The sequence below is a fragment of the Pleurodeles waltl genome, chromosome 8 (genome assembly GCF_031143425.1).
Source record: "Pleurodeles waltl isolate 20211129_DDA chromosome 8, aPleWal1.hap1.20221129, whole genome shotgun sequence".
In the NCBI taxonomy this organism is placed as follows: Eukaryota; Metazoa; Chordata; class Amphibia; order Caudata; family Salamandridae; genus Pleurodeles; species Pleurodeles waltl.
Window position 1 is genome coordinate 1302717748 of NC_090447.1, and position 18639 is coordinate 1302736386.

At 43.6% G+C, this 18639-nt stretch overlaps 1 protein-coding gene across 3 annotated transcripts in view; it reads right to left on the bottom strand.

Moving 5' to 3' along the window:
- The window catches only part of IFT88 (intraflagellar transport 88), a 497265-nt gene that overhangs the window by 301518 nt on the left and 177108 nt on the right, over positions 1 to 18639 (bottom strand). For all 3 annotated transcript variants that reach the window (XM_069202281.1, XM_069202279.1, XM_069202280.1), the window contains exon 15: positions 13638 to 13737. In XM_069202281.1, the coding sequence (XP_069058382.1) occupies positions 13638 to 13737 (100 nt within the window). The remainder of the gene's footprint in view (positions 1 to 13637; positions 13738 to 18639) is intronic.

The window sequence follows — 18639 nt, forward strand, 5'->3', positions numbered from 1 at the left end:
TGGGGTACGGGGTCGCCCACCCATTGCATACCATGGCACACACAGATACTAAAACTATGCCTTTTCACCCCTGCAGGACCCATACCCAATGTCACCAGACAGGAGGTTCCAGACATTTCCACTCCACCCACAGAAGAGGCCCACAGTGATGACAGCAGCTCTGTCCAACTGGATCTAGATGACCACCCCGGCCCATCTGGGACCTCGGGACAGTCGGTTCCCCTCACACTGGCACAAGCCACAACAGAGCCTCCCCCCTCTGGAAACACCAGCACAGCACCCACCCAGCGGGCCCATACCTCTGTCCCCAGGACACATCAAGCAGCAGTGTGCCCACCATTACAGGGAACCCAGGCTAACCCAACACCCCCAGAACAGCAGGGAACTGGGGGCAGTGGTAGTGGGCATACGGTTCAGGGGACAGAGGCCCAGGAACACAGGGGAACTGGGAGGGCTGCTGTGTGAAAGGGGGAGGACAGGCCCAGGGAACCCACTCTCCACGAGGCCCTCTCCAACATCATGGGCCATTTCCATTGCCATTTCCAAGAGACAATGGCAACGGTACTGGCCAAGTTTCAGGAGACCCAGCGGCTGCAGGAGGAACAGTATTTGGGGTTAAGGGAGGAACTCAAATCCATCAATACCACCCTGGGCACGATTGTAGGGGTGCTGAAGGAACTCGTGAACACCAGGAGGGACACTGTGGCACCACAAGGGGCCCCTGACACTAGCCTGGACGATGAACTGCCGACCACCTCCGCTGGAGCTAGTGGACAGGAGGCACCTCCACAGGACAGGAGGCACCTCCACAGGACCGAGGCACCTCCACAGGACCGAGGCACCTCCACAGGACCACAACACCAGCACCCCACCCCCTGCAGATGGAGAACCACCCCGCAAGCACTCCTTGAGATCCAGGACAAAGACAGAGAACAATGCCAAGACCCCCGCCAGGAAATGAGACCATCCTGATTGTCATCCTTCTGTCCCACTTTGTCACCCTGTCCATCCATCAACTGCCCCAGCACCACTTCCTTTGCCCCTTTGGACAATGCACCTGTGAGACAAATAGACTGGACTCTGCCATGGACATTCCTCCACCATCACCCCTGCCCATTTTACAACCCCCTCCAGTATTTTGCACTTAAATAAACACCCTTAAATCACTATCTGGAGTCAGTCTGTGCTTTCACAAATGTGTATTTGCAATAACTGAGGGAAATAGCAATATCCATTGTATTGTCAACATACCTATGTCACACAGCTCTAGTCCATCACTTGTTGTTTTTGCTTTGTCGCCCTAAGTGGGAAGGGTATGCCCAGACGTGGGTCCCGTGCTTCCCATGCCACTGGATTCAAGCTAGCCTGGCTGATGAGGGGTGAAACCCCGAAACCGGTCCCAGGATGCTTGTTTCCAGTCCAGGGAAGACCTGGCCTAGCAGTTCGGGCTGGACTATTCCCATGGGGAACAGGGTCAAGACTGATTTGCATATGGCTGGGTCCAAACTGGAATGGCATGGGCAGCAAAAAAACGATGGATTTAGGCCCAGATCACTGTACTGGGGGTGAATGTTTGACAATGTTCAGCATTCCGTCCATCACTTGTTGTTTTTGCTTTGTCGCCCTAAGTGGGAAGGGTATGCCCAGACGTGGGTCCCGTGCTTCCCATGCCACTGGATTCAAGCTAGCCTGGCTGATGAGGGGTGAAACCCCGAAACCGGTCCCAGGATGCTTGTTTCCAGTCCAGGGAAGACCTGGCCTAGCAGTTCGGGCTGGACTGTTCCCATGGGGAACAGGGTCAAGACTGATTTGCATATGGCTGGGTCCAAACTGGAATGGCATGGGCAGCAAAAAAACTATGGATTTAGGCCCAGATCACTGTACTGGGGGTGAATGTTTGACAATGTTCAGCATTCCGTCCATCACTTGTTGTTTTTGCTCTTCCATTGTCAACAGGTCCACCAGCGGTCTGTACACCGGAGGATACCGCCATCTCCTCACCTGCCTCAGCGGACGTGCTCTATGGAGGAGAACAGCGAGCAGAGGGTCAGCCAACACTGAGGTACGAAAACACAACTTCATTGCACAAATTTTTAAATCCGCTATTTGCCTGTCTTAGTGTGTATGCCAGGCCTAGATATGTGTGACGCAATTAAAAATGATTCCATGTGGCCCCATGAAATGGCAGCTGCCTGACCTGTAAGGTGGGACAATGGGATATGAGGAAACTGCGCTGGCGTTGTACACCGTCGCTGTAGGCGGTCGAGGACCGCGGCGCAATCCTGCATTGGTTAACATTGGGGCCTATGGGTACCAGGAGCCAATGACGATGTACGCCGGCGGTGGCGGTACGCACCGCCGCGGACGTGACCGCCATTTTCTATCTATTCACTCACTTGATACCTGATCTTCGACATGAGAAGACCTACACTGCAAGTGCTGCTGTGACCTCAGTCTGGAAGCGACAATGGCTCATGTGTCTGGGGAAAGGGACCCTGCCTTCACCACGGAGGAGTTGGAGAAACTAGTGGATGGGGTCCTCCCCCAGTACATGCTACTCTACTGTCCTCCAGACAAACAGGTAAGTACACTGTGAGCATGCTGTATGGGCACTGCCTGTGTGGAGTGGAGTGGATGTAAAATACGGGGGAGGGAGAATAAGGCGAGGCTGAAACGAGGGTGAGTGTATGTGCGTCATGGCAAGGGTAGGAACACGGGCCGATGACTGTCACGGTCCGGACGGTTATATCTTCTCCTTTTCCCCTGTTCTATCCCTGTAGGTCAGCACCCACCAGAAGAAGGATATTTGGCGTGCCATCGCCAAAGAAGTCCGGACCCTGGGGGTCCACCACAGACGGAGCACCCACTGCCAGAAAAAATGGGAGGACATTTGCTGCTGGAGCAAGAAGACGGCGGAGGCCCAGCTAGGGATGGCCTCCCAACGTGGGAGGGGTGCCCGTCGCACCATGACCCCCCTGATGTTCCAGATCCTGGCGGTGGCGTACCCGGAGTTGGAAGTACACTTGAGAGCATCACAGCAGCCACAAGGAGGGGAGTACACTCTCATTCAGCTGAATCAGCGCGCATTGGAGGTGTCTGGGTGGGGGAGGTGGGCTGTGGGTACCCCTAGGCCAGGGCGAGTTTTGTAGGCAAGGCCCCTTCGCAAGGCAGGCCATGTGGCACCCCACCCCCACCAGTGTTAAGAGCCAAATACACCTGGTCAGGATCCTGTGACATCCATGTGTGCAGCAATCAGGCATAGGCCTTGTACCCCATTGGCATGTGATTAATCTAGGAACTCTAAGTGCATGGCGTAGTGCAGAGGGCTGCTGTGTCTGTAGTCTCCACCAACGGTAGCGGAATTGCATGCACTGAACATGTCTTTCTTCTGTCTCCCCCCCCATGTATGTGGTCTCCCTGTCCTTGTGTGCAAAAGCATCATCAGGCGGAAGAGCAGTGGCACCGGAGCAGGAGGGAGCTGCATCCCACATGGCCCTAGAGGGCGAGACAACGGACTCCGAATTCACCAGTGGGACGGAGGGCGAGGGGAGCTCCACGGCGGGGACAGGAGCTGAGACCAGCGACACGGACTCCTCCTCTGATGGGAGCTCCCTTGCGGTGGCGGGACCCTCTGTGCCCCCCGCATCTACAGGTACAGCCGCCACCCCCCTACTAGCACCGCCCTCCTAGCAGCCCCTCAGCGTGTGCCCGTGGCCACTGACCCATGAGGGTGGGCATCTCCTTCGCCCCAGGCACCTCAGCCCCTGCCCCTGTCAGACCTGCTGCCCTCAGTGAGGAGGCCATTGACCTACTCAGATCCCTCACTGTTGGGCAGTCTACCATTCTGAATGCCTACCAGGGTGTAGAGAGGCAGTTGCAACCGACAAATGCATACCTGGAGGGCATTCATTCTGGTCAGGCAGCCCAACAGCAAGCTTTTCAGACTCTGGCCTCAGCATTGATGACAGCCATTGTCCCTGTGTCCAGCCTCCCTCCTCCAACTTCCTCCACCCAGCCCCAATCCCCTGTACCTCAGCCTATCCCAAGCACACCATCAGACCAGCATGCACACACCTCAACACACAAGGGTAGCTCTGGCAAACATAAGCACCACACATCCCACAGGCACTCACACAAGCATCATACCCATGCACACATACCAAAATCCACTGCCTCCACTGTGTCCCCCTCCTGCCTCCCCGTCACGTCTCCACTCACACCTGCATGCACTACATCTTCAGCCACTACGTCCATCACCAGCACGCCCATCGCCACACACCGCTCACGTGCACTCACCACCCCCACTACCATTCACACATCCCCTGTGTCCTCTCCCAGTGTGTCTGTGAGCCCACCTCCCAAAGTACACAAACACAGTCACACCCACCCAACAGCCATCCACCTCACGACAGCCTCCAGCCCATGCACCTTCACCCAAAGTCAGCAAACGTACACCTCCTACAACCACTACCTCTTCCTCCAATCCTAAACCCCCTCCATCTACCCATCCCAGTGTGTCTAAAAAACCTTTCCTCTTAAATGTTGACCTCTTCCCTACACCTCCCCCACCCCTTCCGTCCCCTAGGGCACACCTTTCCAGGTCCCAACCCAGCACCTCAGCCACCACATCAGCGGGAACAGTGGTGCCAGCAGTAAGCGGCTTCTGGAGTGCACCAAGCAGCAGGGCAGCCAGTGTGTCACGGAGCCAGACCACAGGCAGTCCCCCACCTCAGAAACATAAGTTGGCCACAGCCCGGAGGGAGAAGGGCAAAACAACTGCCACCAAGGGCTCTCCCAGGACTACAGCTAGGAGTGGCAAGACAGCTGCGCCACCATCCAAGGTAGGGAAGGTGCAGAGAAAGAAAGGGAAGTCGCCTCCAACCTGCACGGCGGACAAGACTGCAACCAGCACCGCTTCCCAGGACACCGCCGCCACCAGCACCGCTTCCCAGGACACCGCAGCCACCAGCACCGCTGCTAAGGACAACGCCACCACCAGCACCACTGCCAAGGACACCGCCAAGGACACTGCCACCACCAGCACCGCTGCCAAGGACACCGCCACCACCAGCACGCTTACTGAGCCACCCACAGCACCGCAGGCCCATGAGCGCCGCAAGCACTGCCAGCGGCCACGCCACATCAGACATGGCTGCCATCCCCAGTGGTCAGTTGTACGAAGCTGGTGGTCAGTTTCAGGGGCCTGGACAGCTTCCATGTAGGCCCACCGTCAGTGGAGAAAGCCATTCACTACCTCAGTCCTTGGCAGGATGAAGCACTCTGGGCACAAAGCCCCCTCCAGAACCAGTGGAGAGTTGCATCCACTACCTCAGTCCTTGGCAGGATGAAGCACTCTGGGCACAAAGCCCCCTCCAGACCCAGTGGAGAACTGTTATCCACTTGTGAGACTGTGGCTTTGCACTTCCCAGGATGCAGCAGTGGGCAACCCACCCACTGTAAAGACTTGTGAGGCTGTGGCTTTGCACTCCCCAGGATGCAGCAGTGGGCAACCCACCCACTGTAAAGACTTGCGAGACTGTGGCTTTGCACTCCCCAGGATGCAGCAGTGGGCAACCCACCCACTGTAAAGACTTGTGAGACTGTGGCTTTGCACTCCTCAGGATACATCAATGGGCATGAAGCCCCCTCGTGGATCTGGCGTTGTACACTCATCCGGCTGAGGTGGCCCCCTTCGCTTCCCCATGAGGTGCCTGTTTTATTTCGATCTGATGCCCCTGCAGTGTTCTCTCCGTTTTGGTCGGGTATCTTGTGTGGGCCTCACCCATGCATTTTGGGCCCAGTGGTCCACGGACTATGTATGTGCAGTACATGGACTTGAATTCTTGGTGTATATATTAGTTAATAGTGTATATATATTTTATGAGTACTGGATTTTTATTGATTACAATCGTCCAACTCATTTCCTTTTGTCCTTGCATTCTTCCAGGAGGGGTTGGGAGGTGTGAATATAATGTATCAACATGTACTTGTGTGTGTGTTGTAGTGGGTGAGGGCGGGGGTGTTTCGTGTTGCGTGTGTCACTCTCTTTTCCCTCCCCGTTCCCCTGTGTCGTAGGTGCAGTACTCACCGTGGTCTTCGCTGCCGGCGTTCGTGCTCCTGGTAGGGGAACAGGAAGACAATGGCAGGTAGAATATGGAGTTCTGGCTCCATGGCGTCCTGGTTCCTCGTGGGGTGTGTAGAGGTGAGCGTTTCCCCTTCCAAGTCCTGTTTCTGTCGTGTTTTTGTTTGCAGTGAATCCACTCCAGAAAAGGTGGCGGATTGGCCTCTCATGATACTGTGGGCGGTACATTGTCTTCCGCCTGTCTGTTGGCGGTGACCGCCATGATGTTTGTTTGTACCGCTGTGGCGGTCGGAGTGTTAAAGTGGCTGTCTACGTTGCCGCTTTAACACCGACCGACAGGGTTGTAATGAGGGCTATAGTGTTTGAAGCAAGGTAGCTGATACAAAAAAGAAGGCGGGAGGTAACTTGCTATTGCTGTACGGATTGTGGAAAGAAAACTGCATGATTTTGTTACATAAAATCCCCCAAATCTAAAATAAGGGCAAGTCTGACTATTACATAAAAACATCATGTAATACTTCACAATTCAAAATGCGTTACTCCCTTACAGTCCACAAACATGTATATCTTTAGTAAAGGCATGTTGTGCCCCGTTTGCATAATTTCAGAGTTGCCTCATTCCGCAACACTGTGCCATAGCATAAATATTGCTACAAAAAGTTGCAGCCATCAAGAATGTTGAGATATTTTGTTTATAAATTTGGAGATGTCCGGTTTCCACACTTATAGAATGGCGCTCTGCAATAATAGCAGCATGTATAATGGGAGGTAAATAGCACTGTGTGTCAAAAATGCATTTGACTTGCCTATTAAATCAAACAATAATTATGTTTGGGTTTGCAACTGAATTAATTTGAAATAAAAAGGACATGACTAAAACAAAAAATAATGAATAAAAGCAATTTAAACGTTTTTTTACCTCACATAATTCCGTCTAACATTTCTTTGGAGGTGATTATCAGAATGACATAAATAGCTAATAGCCTCTCCCTTAGAATAAGTTCACGAAAACCCACCCAACCTTCTGAGTTTCGGTGCACTCAGATTAGCCATTATCCAGATGAGGAATTGCAAGTATTTGTAAAACTACTACTACTACTACTAATACAACTACTAATAATAATAACATATGGAAAATACATGGAAAAACCCTCCATTTACCCATTGCTAATGTTCTCCCCTAGTGTCTTAGTCCCTCTAAGTCACCTACTGCAAGACCACTTTCGTCTACTCGGGCAGAGGCATTGGGTTTGCTCAAAGCAGAGTACTTTTGTGCCATATAAGGTTTTTTGGGTGATTGACCACTAGGCAAAAAACAAATAAAACCTTTTCATGTATATCATATAATAATAATCTGAGTTTAGAAGGCAGAGAGGCAGTACAACAGGCATTTTCAATAATCATTTGAAGGCATAAAAAAGGTTGTAAAATGTACACTGATTGCCCTAACCCATTCCAGAAGCGGTCTGGATCTAAAGCATTGTCTCTGATAATCCCTTAGAAACGCTATCTGGCTCACACAGCTTTATAGGAATAGCAAACATGCTAATTTGAGTCTGACATCGTATGGGTCCGGGATAAAAATATGTTACAGGTTCCTAATGATCCGAATAAGGAAACAGTGTTTCCTTAAACAGACCTTGATAAAATTTACAAAAAGGATAGGCTACGTCCTCCTCCCCACTAGCGTCCAACCATGTGTCTGGATTCTCAAGGTATGGTAAATTGTTCTTTTATTATGATGTTTTCTTGTTTAAGGTCTTACTCCTGGCTTGCCCTGCAAAAGGCTTGGTCACTGCAATTTTGTCTTCATCGGGTCACAATAAAGACTGGTTCCCTCTCGCACTTATAGGACAAAGATATATCAAACTCAGACCAGATTGGGTTTCCTCTGGTATCTCCAGGTGTGAATATAAATGCAATGACGCAGACATTGACTCAGTTAAAATCTCAGATCATCTTCCTATGACTAAGGTATGATACATTTTAGAATATAATGTTTTTACTAGCCAAGTGCTGTCCAGGATCAAGCTACAAGAATGTATCACAAAACATGTGGAGATTAACTCTGCATAAATACCATGCACTCTGCCCTATAGGCATTTAAGGACTACTGTAGGGGTGACTTATAAGTAATCAAAAGGAAGGTTTAGGCTTGGTAAAATGTTTGTTTTGCTAGGTTGAAATGGCAGTTTTAAACCTGCTGAGCCATGCTGCAGCGGCAGGTCTGGAAACATGTTTTGCAGTGCTATTGTAGTGGGTGGCACAATGAGTGCTGCAGCCCACTGGTAACATTTAACTTACAGGACCTGAACACAGTTAGCACGGTTTACTAGGACCTTACAAGTAAATTAAATGTGTCAATCAGTCAATTTTAATATGTTTAAAATATGAGCATACCACTTTACCACTGACTAGCACAATTACTACAGCCAACAAAAATAGGGTTCAACAGGTGCCCCCTTCAGGAAGGGAACATTTCTGACTCCTCTTCATTCTGCAACATCATTACTTCTTCTCACGCCTTCTCTCCCCATGCCTCCACCCCTTCACCTCCTTACTCCCACAAAGCCCCTTGTCACACTCTTGATCGTCACATTCTCGTTCCTCCACAAAAACTTTTACCCCTCTCACCACATGCTTTTCCCTCTGTCCCTACTCTTCTGCTTCCACCTCCAGCCCTCTTCACCACCTCCCTACTACAACTTCCTAATACTACAAACATCTCCGTATAGGCTTTTCTCTGTCATCAACATTCCAGAATCATCTCCATTACAACACTGTACTACTTTACATTCCCCAATCTTCATCAGATACCCATAAACCTCCTCGTAGCTTTTCACCACTCCCTGCACTTCCATTCACCTCACTTCTGCATCCAACACATTTTCTACCCTTCGCCCTCTATTTTTCTGCACATCTGTTGTCATCTCATCTCTACCCACATGATCCAATTTCACCTCTTGATCTACCTTCCACCCCATCACTGTTTTTCCCTCATCTAACTTACAGTTCCTTCACATCTTGCTACCTCCTTCACCACTTGCTTGCACATTCCATGTGAGCTCACTTCCTCCAGCACAGCTCATTCTTAATATTCTGCATTTATATACATCATAGGCATCTCCTCCTTTCCTATCCGCACTTCACATTCTCTTCCTCTCTTCTCCCATTTCCTCCTCCTCTATCATCAACACCTCCCCTACCCCTGCCAAGCCCCTCATCTAGCCCATCACTCTCACCATAGCCATGCATTTCCATCTATGTCTACTGCTCGCTCCTGCTGTTCCACTTTTACACTTTCACACTTCTTCTGATTGTAAGTCACTGGTTTAAGTATTTGTGATGACACTGAGCCACTTGGCACTTATTTCAGTGGGAGCAGGATCTCCTTATCAGCCACTAAATCTCTTCAGTTCTGCCAAGGAGCCTCTTGACATGTTCAGCACTTTTAGCTAGTCCCAACTTGTAACTACTTTGAAAACATTGGGTTATCAGAGACCCTACACTGGCCCACATCATTCTGGATTTCTCTAACATGTTGATGCATCCATCTATACATACGCTTATCCATCCATTCTTTGAACCACATATTTACAGAACCAAGGATGAACTTGCCAATCACAGAAGAAACACATTATGCTATATGTAAAACCTAAGGGTATTGCCATTGCTTGTGATGAATGAGGCTGCACACTTTGTTTTAATAATTCATACCACATTTAGACCAAACTTGTCAAAAATATATGGGCCTTTGTCAAAGAAGCATGCTGCACTAGGTGTGCATTAGCACATCTTATCAACATAAAAGGAATAGAGAGAGGAAGTGGTGGAGTAGTTTGGTTACAAACATTTTTCATTGCTTACAAACCATCACATACTTTTCAGTGTGAGGAAAGCAATCCCCAGTGCCACACAGTTCTGCTGCATTCCCCAGGAGGGTAGGAGTTGGTGGGTGAAAGAGGCCTAATGATATTGCCCAGCCCCAGTTTGCCATAAAAGCTGAAAACATAGAAGGTTACTGATGGTCGAGTTGTCCTTTTTTATAGTGTGCAACTTCTTTTTTAAGATATGAACAAACCAGTTTTATCTATAACCTGTTTGGCACTTTATAAGGTAGTAAAAAGTATATTGAACATTAGATCACTTCACCTTGGCTAAAACAATGTTAAATTGTCCTAAATGTGTAAAATTACTTAACTGTGTGAAAGAAAGAAGAAGAAAAAATGGAGATTAAGCAAGTCGAATATTCTGAAGGTCCCTACACCACAACCTGATGCCCTACCCAGTCAGTTATGTGTGTTACCTGCATTTTGCCTTATAGTATTTGCAACAAAAACATGCATGGTGCTTTTGAATGGATTATGAGAATATTAGAACAGTTCAATCTGCATAAAGCACTAATGAAAACGTTCAGCAATACAACTGTATTCTGTATTGAAAACTATATTTAAAATTTATGGCTACAAAAAGATGAAGAAAGTATAATCAGCTTGTCTGTAGGTATTACCTTAAATTAGTAGCAAAGCAAGACCTAAACTTTGGATGACCCTTTATAAACAATTGCATTTCATGTGGAAGTCTATGAACTACTTGGATTTAGGGTATAATCTGGATAACTAAGAGGTCAAATCAAGTGCTGTTTATTGTTCATCATAGAAAATTGGATGACGTGTTACATAGAGTCAAATACCTAATTTTAAAAGTTCTTACTGCCATGTTTACCATGTATTATGAAAGGGAGGGTAAGTGCGGGAGGGTTATTGTCCATTCTTCTGCAAAATGCCAAGTAACTACCAGTTGTTAGTTATACACTTAACACATAACACAACTGAATGCTAACTTCACAACCTACCTCTTTATACTTGCAGAACGGAGCAAGAATTGAGAAGGAAAGCAAAAGAAGCAATTGTAAAAGGGCAACAAAATCATTAAATGATGTACTACAATACTACATCCACAAATTAAATGAAAATCTTTTCATAAGTGATGATTTGTTAATGGAATTTACAAAGTTCTTCATTGACTTCTTTGAAATACATAATGTTACATCCTCTACAACTACATCTAGGGGTATAGTTTAAATTAATACAGTTCATTGTTGCCAAAGGAAATACAGATCAAGCACATACTAAAATATGGGATGACAATGAAATGACAGTCATTGTAAATTTAGACCCTAATTTAACAGATGTCAGTCATTACAAAAAGACCACTACATAATGAACCACATAAATGCTAAAGTGACAGCTGCTTAGAGGTAATTTACTAGTGTTTTGGCGGAATCATTTGCAGAGAGCATATCACCTCTCAAGAGAAAAAGAAATACTAAAACTTAATCTGATGCAATTCCTTTGGACAATCCACTGCAAAATGCACTGGGGACAAGAGTATGCTTGAAAACCTACAAATTTCATGTTTTTGAAGTGTTGTCACTTAAGATTTTATGTATTAGCAAAACGTGCAAGTCTGTGTATATCTGAGACCTAAGTCTACAATGCAAAGATTTACAAATAATCTACAATGCATAGATTTACAAATATTTGTGAAAATTGGGGTGACAGAACAGTCAATTTAAATTAGTAAATTCCAGAACCAGCATCAATGACTATAGCCTTGAGAAAACAAAGTATACATTGCGATTTTTGGAGTTAGACACACAAAAGTGATGATTGTTCAAATGACTGCTTAGCAGGATATAATTATATGATTCACCTGTGCTAAGTACATTAACATGCATGAAAGGGTCAAGTTAGAAGAAACATTGATACTTCACACAATCAAATGGATCAACAGATACAATATTGTAAGCAACTCCTAGATTTGGAAATGCCAGAGAAGGATAGGGCACAACACTAAGCGAGGTAAAAATCAAACACCACCAGTCCAAAATAGCATCTTAAATCGCACACACATAAATCTCTTAAATAATCAAAATCTTGACTACAGCACACCGATGTCCATTTCATAGAAATCTATTCCACCATAGAAAACTAGTGGTTATGAAGGAAATGGGGGTTTAACCCACAATCTAAACAACAGTTTAAGCATTAGGCATAATTGGTAGTATTGAAATTCGCAGTAAAAACCTGCTAGAAGCATCACATTTAAGAATTTGAATTCTGACACAACACTTCTGCCATGTGACCTCGTACCAACAAAGGGAGTTTCTTTCGAAATAGGTCTTACAAGACCTACTATATTATTGCCTTAGGTGCTATTATGGTTAACTCCAGCGGCAAATCTACCACATCAAAACAGAAATCATTTTTTCCAAATTAAAAAAGACACAGAATTGCGGATTCGCACACAGGCATCAGTGCAGTAACAATGATTTAGACATCGTATGCCCGCATTCCATAGGTTTTGTTAGGGACAGCCGCTTTATCAGTAATTCTGGGTGCAAAACTAACACACTAATATTACTGCAGGGCTCAGTACGGAGGCCTCAGAAATTTAGACATAAATCCACATTTATTGTATCAGATTCCAAACCCTTGTAAGGGAAATACAAGTGGGGTCCCTTGTTAGATTTTGTAAAAGGGGGGAAGTTATGTACTTAAAAGAAACAATATATTATCACAAACAAGGTTAATTATTTAATAAAATGCTATTCAAGCATACATAAATCATTATTACAATGAACTCTCTCACACAAGAAATCAACATCTTCTGGTGATGATAAACATTACTTCCAAATTAAAAAGTACCACCTATGGCTATGGATAGATTAGGAGAAGTTATTATGGAATGTTGATACTGAGAATACACACGGGCATGGAACCAGTTTTAAAATTAAAAAATATTTAGCTACTGAAGGTATTTTCACAAAGCCATTTTACCAGTAAAATAATAACACCATTACACAGTACAGTAGTCAAACCAAGGAAATGGGGCAAGATTGGGAGTTTCAAATAATGGTTTGTTTGTGAATGTCCACAAACTTGTGCATTTGTTGGACATTTACAAACTCATATTACACTCTGGAAAGTGCTGGAAATGTGGTGTGGGGTAAAGGTTTTTTCTTGGTGGGGGGGGACATATTTTCCCAGTTGAGAAATAAAGAGGAAACAGACAAAAATATGCAATTCCACATTGGGCTCTAATTACCCAATGCAGGATCATAGCTTGCATACATCTCCATATTGGGAGCATAGTAGGTGTCACTAGGGTGACCACCTCACTTTAGGTCATTACGGACCCAGTCCCAGTAATAAACTTTTTACCAAACAAAACATTTTTGAGGTATTAATCTAATCAGTACAAGCAAAACAAAACCACAACATCCAGGTTTTTACACATATGTCCTTAACTGGAAACTGTGTCTTTAATGACCTGGAGGGAATTGGTCAGACTAGATTTCTCATGACATACCCAGTCTGCTTATACAGCTTTCCTTGCATACAACTTGGAATGTTTGTGAATTCACCCCCAATCGCTGTACATTTACCTCAATGTAAAGAACTATGTTTACAGGTAAAATAATACATCCCCCCCCACTGCAGCATTTTGGATGACTCCTTTGATTCCTCAAAAATGCATATAAAAAGATTACCTGATCAAAATCTTTTTGCCTCAGAAAGGTGATTGCTTTGTTTATTTCCAAGTCATTGGCTAACTCGACATACTGGGATGCCTTCACTGCTTCAACACACCTGGAGAACAAACAAAACAGTAAATAAACCAAATGAGTGTCATCAATTATCTATAACATACAAAACAAACTAAACGTTAGATAAAAACAACACTTTGAGCTGCCAATTCTCTTGCACCTAAGACAGATGTCCAGAAACTTCAAACATGATCACAAAGTTACTTGTGTGAATCAAACCATGTTGTGTTTTAAAAAGTAACTTTTAAATGTTTAGGGGGACCCTATTTATGTACGCAAAATATGTTTTATTGTTTTTTTAAAAGAGGCAGTCTGTAACAAACCATACCACTGTGCAAAGGCATTTCAACAAGTGTAAATAAATATTCTATTTTTAACTATGTAATGTTTCTTTAATACGGAGTAATAATACCTCAAACAGGTAACCCCTCTCTGACAAAGTCAATCTGAATTTGCATTTCTTATGAAATATTGGATTTAATATTGATATTCTTTGTGTCTAAGAGTTTTTTTTCCTAATTTCTACTGCCCCTTTATGTTCTTAACTCAAAGAGGCAAAGAGCACACAAGGTATGTCTAATATTCTGTTTTCTTTTTTTAAAAATACTACCTACTCCATAATCACTGAATCACTTATTTCCAACTGATTGTAAAGTACTGAAGGGGGGTTTTATGTTTTCCAAATATTTCCTATATTCATCCTTGATGGTAGTAGCAGGAGAGGGTATCATATCTCAGTTACAGCAAATTAAAGCATTTAAACGTTTTGGTCTCCATGTCCTGGCATAATATGCACTGATTGTGTTAAAAAAATTGTATGCCAATATATGGATGCTTTCCAGTATATATGTACTTTTGCACATGCCTACCAATTGTAGGATCACACAGACTACAACTGCGATTGTGCAGCACTGGACTGGTATAATTATTACCACTGTTAAAGAAGAGGAAGGAACCTGAACCCCCTCAAGGCTTTGCCTCTTGACAGAATATTATGCTCTGGGCATTTGCATACATATTGTAAATAAATATGCCAGGACAGTGAAAATGAATTTTGCCATATAGTATGCTATTTAACACAAGTATACGAATAAAGAGTATACGCCATTTTATTAATATGGTACACACTATATAGAGTACAAGGGAAAACACCATTTAGTTCTTCACGGCTTTCATGACAGTTTTACTTTACACAAGAAAACAGCCTTGCTTATAGCCAAGTGATATCTTCAACGACTTACCCTCATGCTTTCTTAAATACTTTTTTAAATAATGCACATGAAATTAGGCCAAATTAAGGAGATTATAAATAAAACAACATGCCTTAAATTAAATATACCTCATGCTCTAGCCATGCACTGCTGATTACCTCCCATATTACATCACTCATGACATGCTTTATGACATCACTGATAACATCACTGCAACATCTGAAAGGACATCATTAATGACACTGTGCATGATGGGGGCACGAGTTACAGTTACTTTCAGTGGTTTTGATTGTTTAGAATGGTATGGTTTAACTGACATTTTCACCTAACTAGAACGCCCCTTTAACCTTTGTTTTTCTTTCGAACAAAAAAAAAATAGAGATAGAGTTAAGGTTGATCTAAGAGTGATTTCACAATAAAAATGAGAATTTACAAGTTAAGGTTCTGCCTTCAGCCTGCTGTACTAAGTTAACTTTGACTCCCACTCTGTTAGTACTTGAAAATGAAATGCGTTTTGGAGAGTCATTGATCATGTTTTTAAGGTGAGATGAAAGTGTTATTAAATTGTTGTACTAGTATTGTAGAACACTGGTAAATGGTTGGGTGTTGTTTTACAGTTCATGTATTGCTCTATGACAGTAATTGTGTAGATGTATGCTAGAGAATGTCTGACCATTTCATAGTGGATGCATAATTGTATGTTAGTAGGAGGGCATAAGAACGTGGCTGCGTGATTGAGTCAATGGGGATGTGTGTGTTTTACTTGTGGTTGTACAAACATATAATGGTTGCTAACTGGTTATTTACCGTGCTTGAAGACCTATGGAATAATTATGCATTATGTTCTGTGTTGGCTTGGGATTTTGTCTGCTTGTTTAAGATGGTGCTGTGTGGGAAATTAATAGTGCATGTGAACATATGATGGTGGTTGAGGCTGTATGAATGGGGCTAAATGATTGATGTATCTATGGGGGATGTGTGTGTATAGCTGTGGTTGTGCAGACATATTCTTATTGTCTCTTAAACTAAAAAATTACTTACAAATATAATGTGACTTCCAGAGCATCTCGCTCATTAGGAAATGACTCGAAAATAAAGAAAAAATCATTTTCAAGGCCTCCTCCTCTCCTCCCGAGCTTTATTGCCCTCATCACAGTTATAGACATTGTAGGAATTGGACAATTTCCTCACTAATGATGTAGCCCCACCACTTAGATGTAAAAGAGGGAAAAAACACAAGCACGCTCCATGGTTTTGCTCTGGGCTGGCTAAACACAGCTAGACAAGCTCAAAGGAAGTCACTGCATCATTACTGAAAAAAAGTCTGAGCAAATTACAAGACTATACTGTTAGTCTACAAAGAGCTATCTAGCCTATATGTCAAAATATCACAAAGCCAATTGTTTTCTGTGAGCTTCAAATACTCAAAAAGAAACATTCAGTAAGCTAAAAATGATAAGAGCAAAATAACATTAGTCATTGTACTCATTTAGTCCTTTCGGATGTTGCCACTTGACTCCAGGATAATGTTGACGTTTGCCACTGATCTACTTGCTCTGTAGAGAAAATTCCTATCTCCTTGATAAATTAGCTTCCATCAAGAACAGCAGATTTGTTGATCCTCTGACCATATTCCTATTAAAATATTACAGAAGAACATACTGCAGCAAAATAAGCTAATTTTACAATTAATCGCTATATATCCCTAAACTCTGCAATCGTACCCCCGTGACTCAAGGAGGGCATAGTTACACGGTTACTAAAGAAAGCCAATTTGGACCCAGCAGAGGATTTCAACTGTCACCCCAATCACCCTTCTTTCAACTACAGCCGAAGTCCTGGAGTCTTTTGTCGCAACCCAACTTTTTTATTTTTATTGAGGGTCAGGGTTTGCTGAATGATACTCAAGATAGCTTCAGAAAGCTTGCAAGGGGGGGGAGAAACCACTTGGCCTGACTAACTTGATCCTTTTCTTATTCCTAAGACTGTGGAGAAATTACTCAGAATCACATTTAATGTACATATTAACCTGGATTCTGAAACATCAGCAGTGGTTTCTGCCTGTGCATCATATTTCCCCACAATGAATCCCATTCTCCTACTTCTTCCAAAAGATGGTAGACCACTGGCAATTTAAGCTATTAGAGGCACTAGGCTTGACTATAATAATTCTCTTTATCTGACGATATCTAAGGCTCAAATAAATTTGCAGGCTCTAAGTTATTCAGAACCAAACTCTTTGGTTGATTGCAAAGACTGCCTGTTCTCTTCAACTACACATTCTCTGCTGAGGCTTCACTGACATCCTATTCATCAGGGAATTCCTTTTCAGGCTCTTTGTATCCTGTGTAATACCTCAACGGGTCAGCTCCTTGTTTCCTTAAGCTCAGGGTTAAGAACTATGTGCCCACCAGATCACTGCATTCTTCAAGTGCAAATTTACTGATTGTTCCTTGGTTCAAGAAGTCTCCTTGAGGAGATGACTCCTACAGCGTGCTGGCTACTCGGATCTGGAACAATCTCTCAACCTCTGTATAAAAAAAAAAAACTTCAAACACCTACTTGTTTTTTTTTTTTTTAAAGTCGTAAATCCACCGCTTATCTCTATAATTCTTTATGGCACTCACTCCTAACTTGTTTAAGTGCCAAGAGGCATGTGAGTGTCTGCTGAACTGAATAAGTTCAAATGAACATAACTTTACATATACTGTTTGGTGTGTGGTAATATATAATGTTGTTTGAATGGTAGCATTATAGTTGTTATTTTATTCCAAACACTGCTGAGTACTGGTAAATCGTGAGTGTGGCCATATAATTTGAATGAGTGGTTGTCTGGTTAGTGTGTGGGTGCATACTTATGTTTATGTGCACATATAATGGCCTTTGTCTGTTTATTATGTTGGTGTGAAAAATTATAATATGTGCTAGTTTTGTGGGTGCAAGCTGGTGGGTGTTAGCGTATGCTTAATTGATAACGTTGTATGTTGTGCAGTGTTCTGAGTGAGGGGGTAGGAGTTAAGATTGACTTAATACACGGAGGTTAAGGCAGAACCTTAACATGTCAATTTCATGACTTGTTCATTTGTATGATAAAGTCATGGTAAAGGTAAAGGTATGGTAATGTCACTGTTAACATATAACTCAGTCTTAATTCCATTTCAACTTTTTTTTTTTTTGTAATTTATTTTTCTTTTTAACTGTTTTTAATTAATTTGATAAGGGCACAGTCTAGTTGAGAACAAATGCAAAACAAAACTGTGTGCATTGTGTTGGAAGCTTAATGTGAAGGGAAAAGAGCTTATGTTCCTTACATAGTGTTTCATTCTCTGTGTTAGCATGAACGTTAAGGTGTTATTATGTTGGTACAGCACTACAGACAACAGAGAAGCAGAAAGAATTCTCCATTTTTAGTGGCCATCAAGTTCACTGTTCATTCTAGGTTAGACTTGGATTAGAAGAAACAACATGAAGTTAACTGTACAGTGCAGCATTTGAGCACACTAGTATGGTTATGATTGTAATGGAGACTATATGTTATTTCACTTTTTAAATTAGGCACACAAAGAACACCATGCTTCAGTTACAGTTTGATTTTATATAAATCTAAGAAACAAAGAACTGATGCAAAAGAGGCTCCACAACGTGTTCTGGAAATGTGGAGCCAGGAAGACATCTGAGTGTACCAGACAGAAGTATGATTGTGGACATCACCTAGCAGTAAACTTGGACTGTCA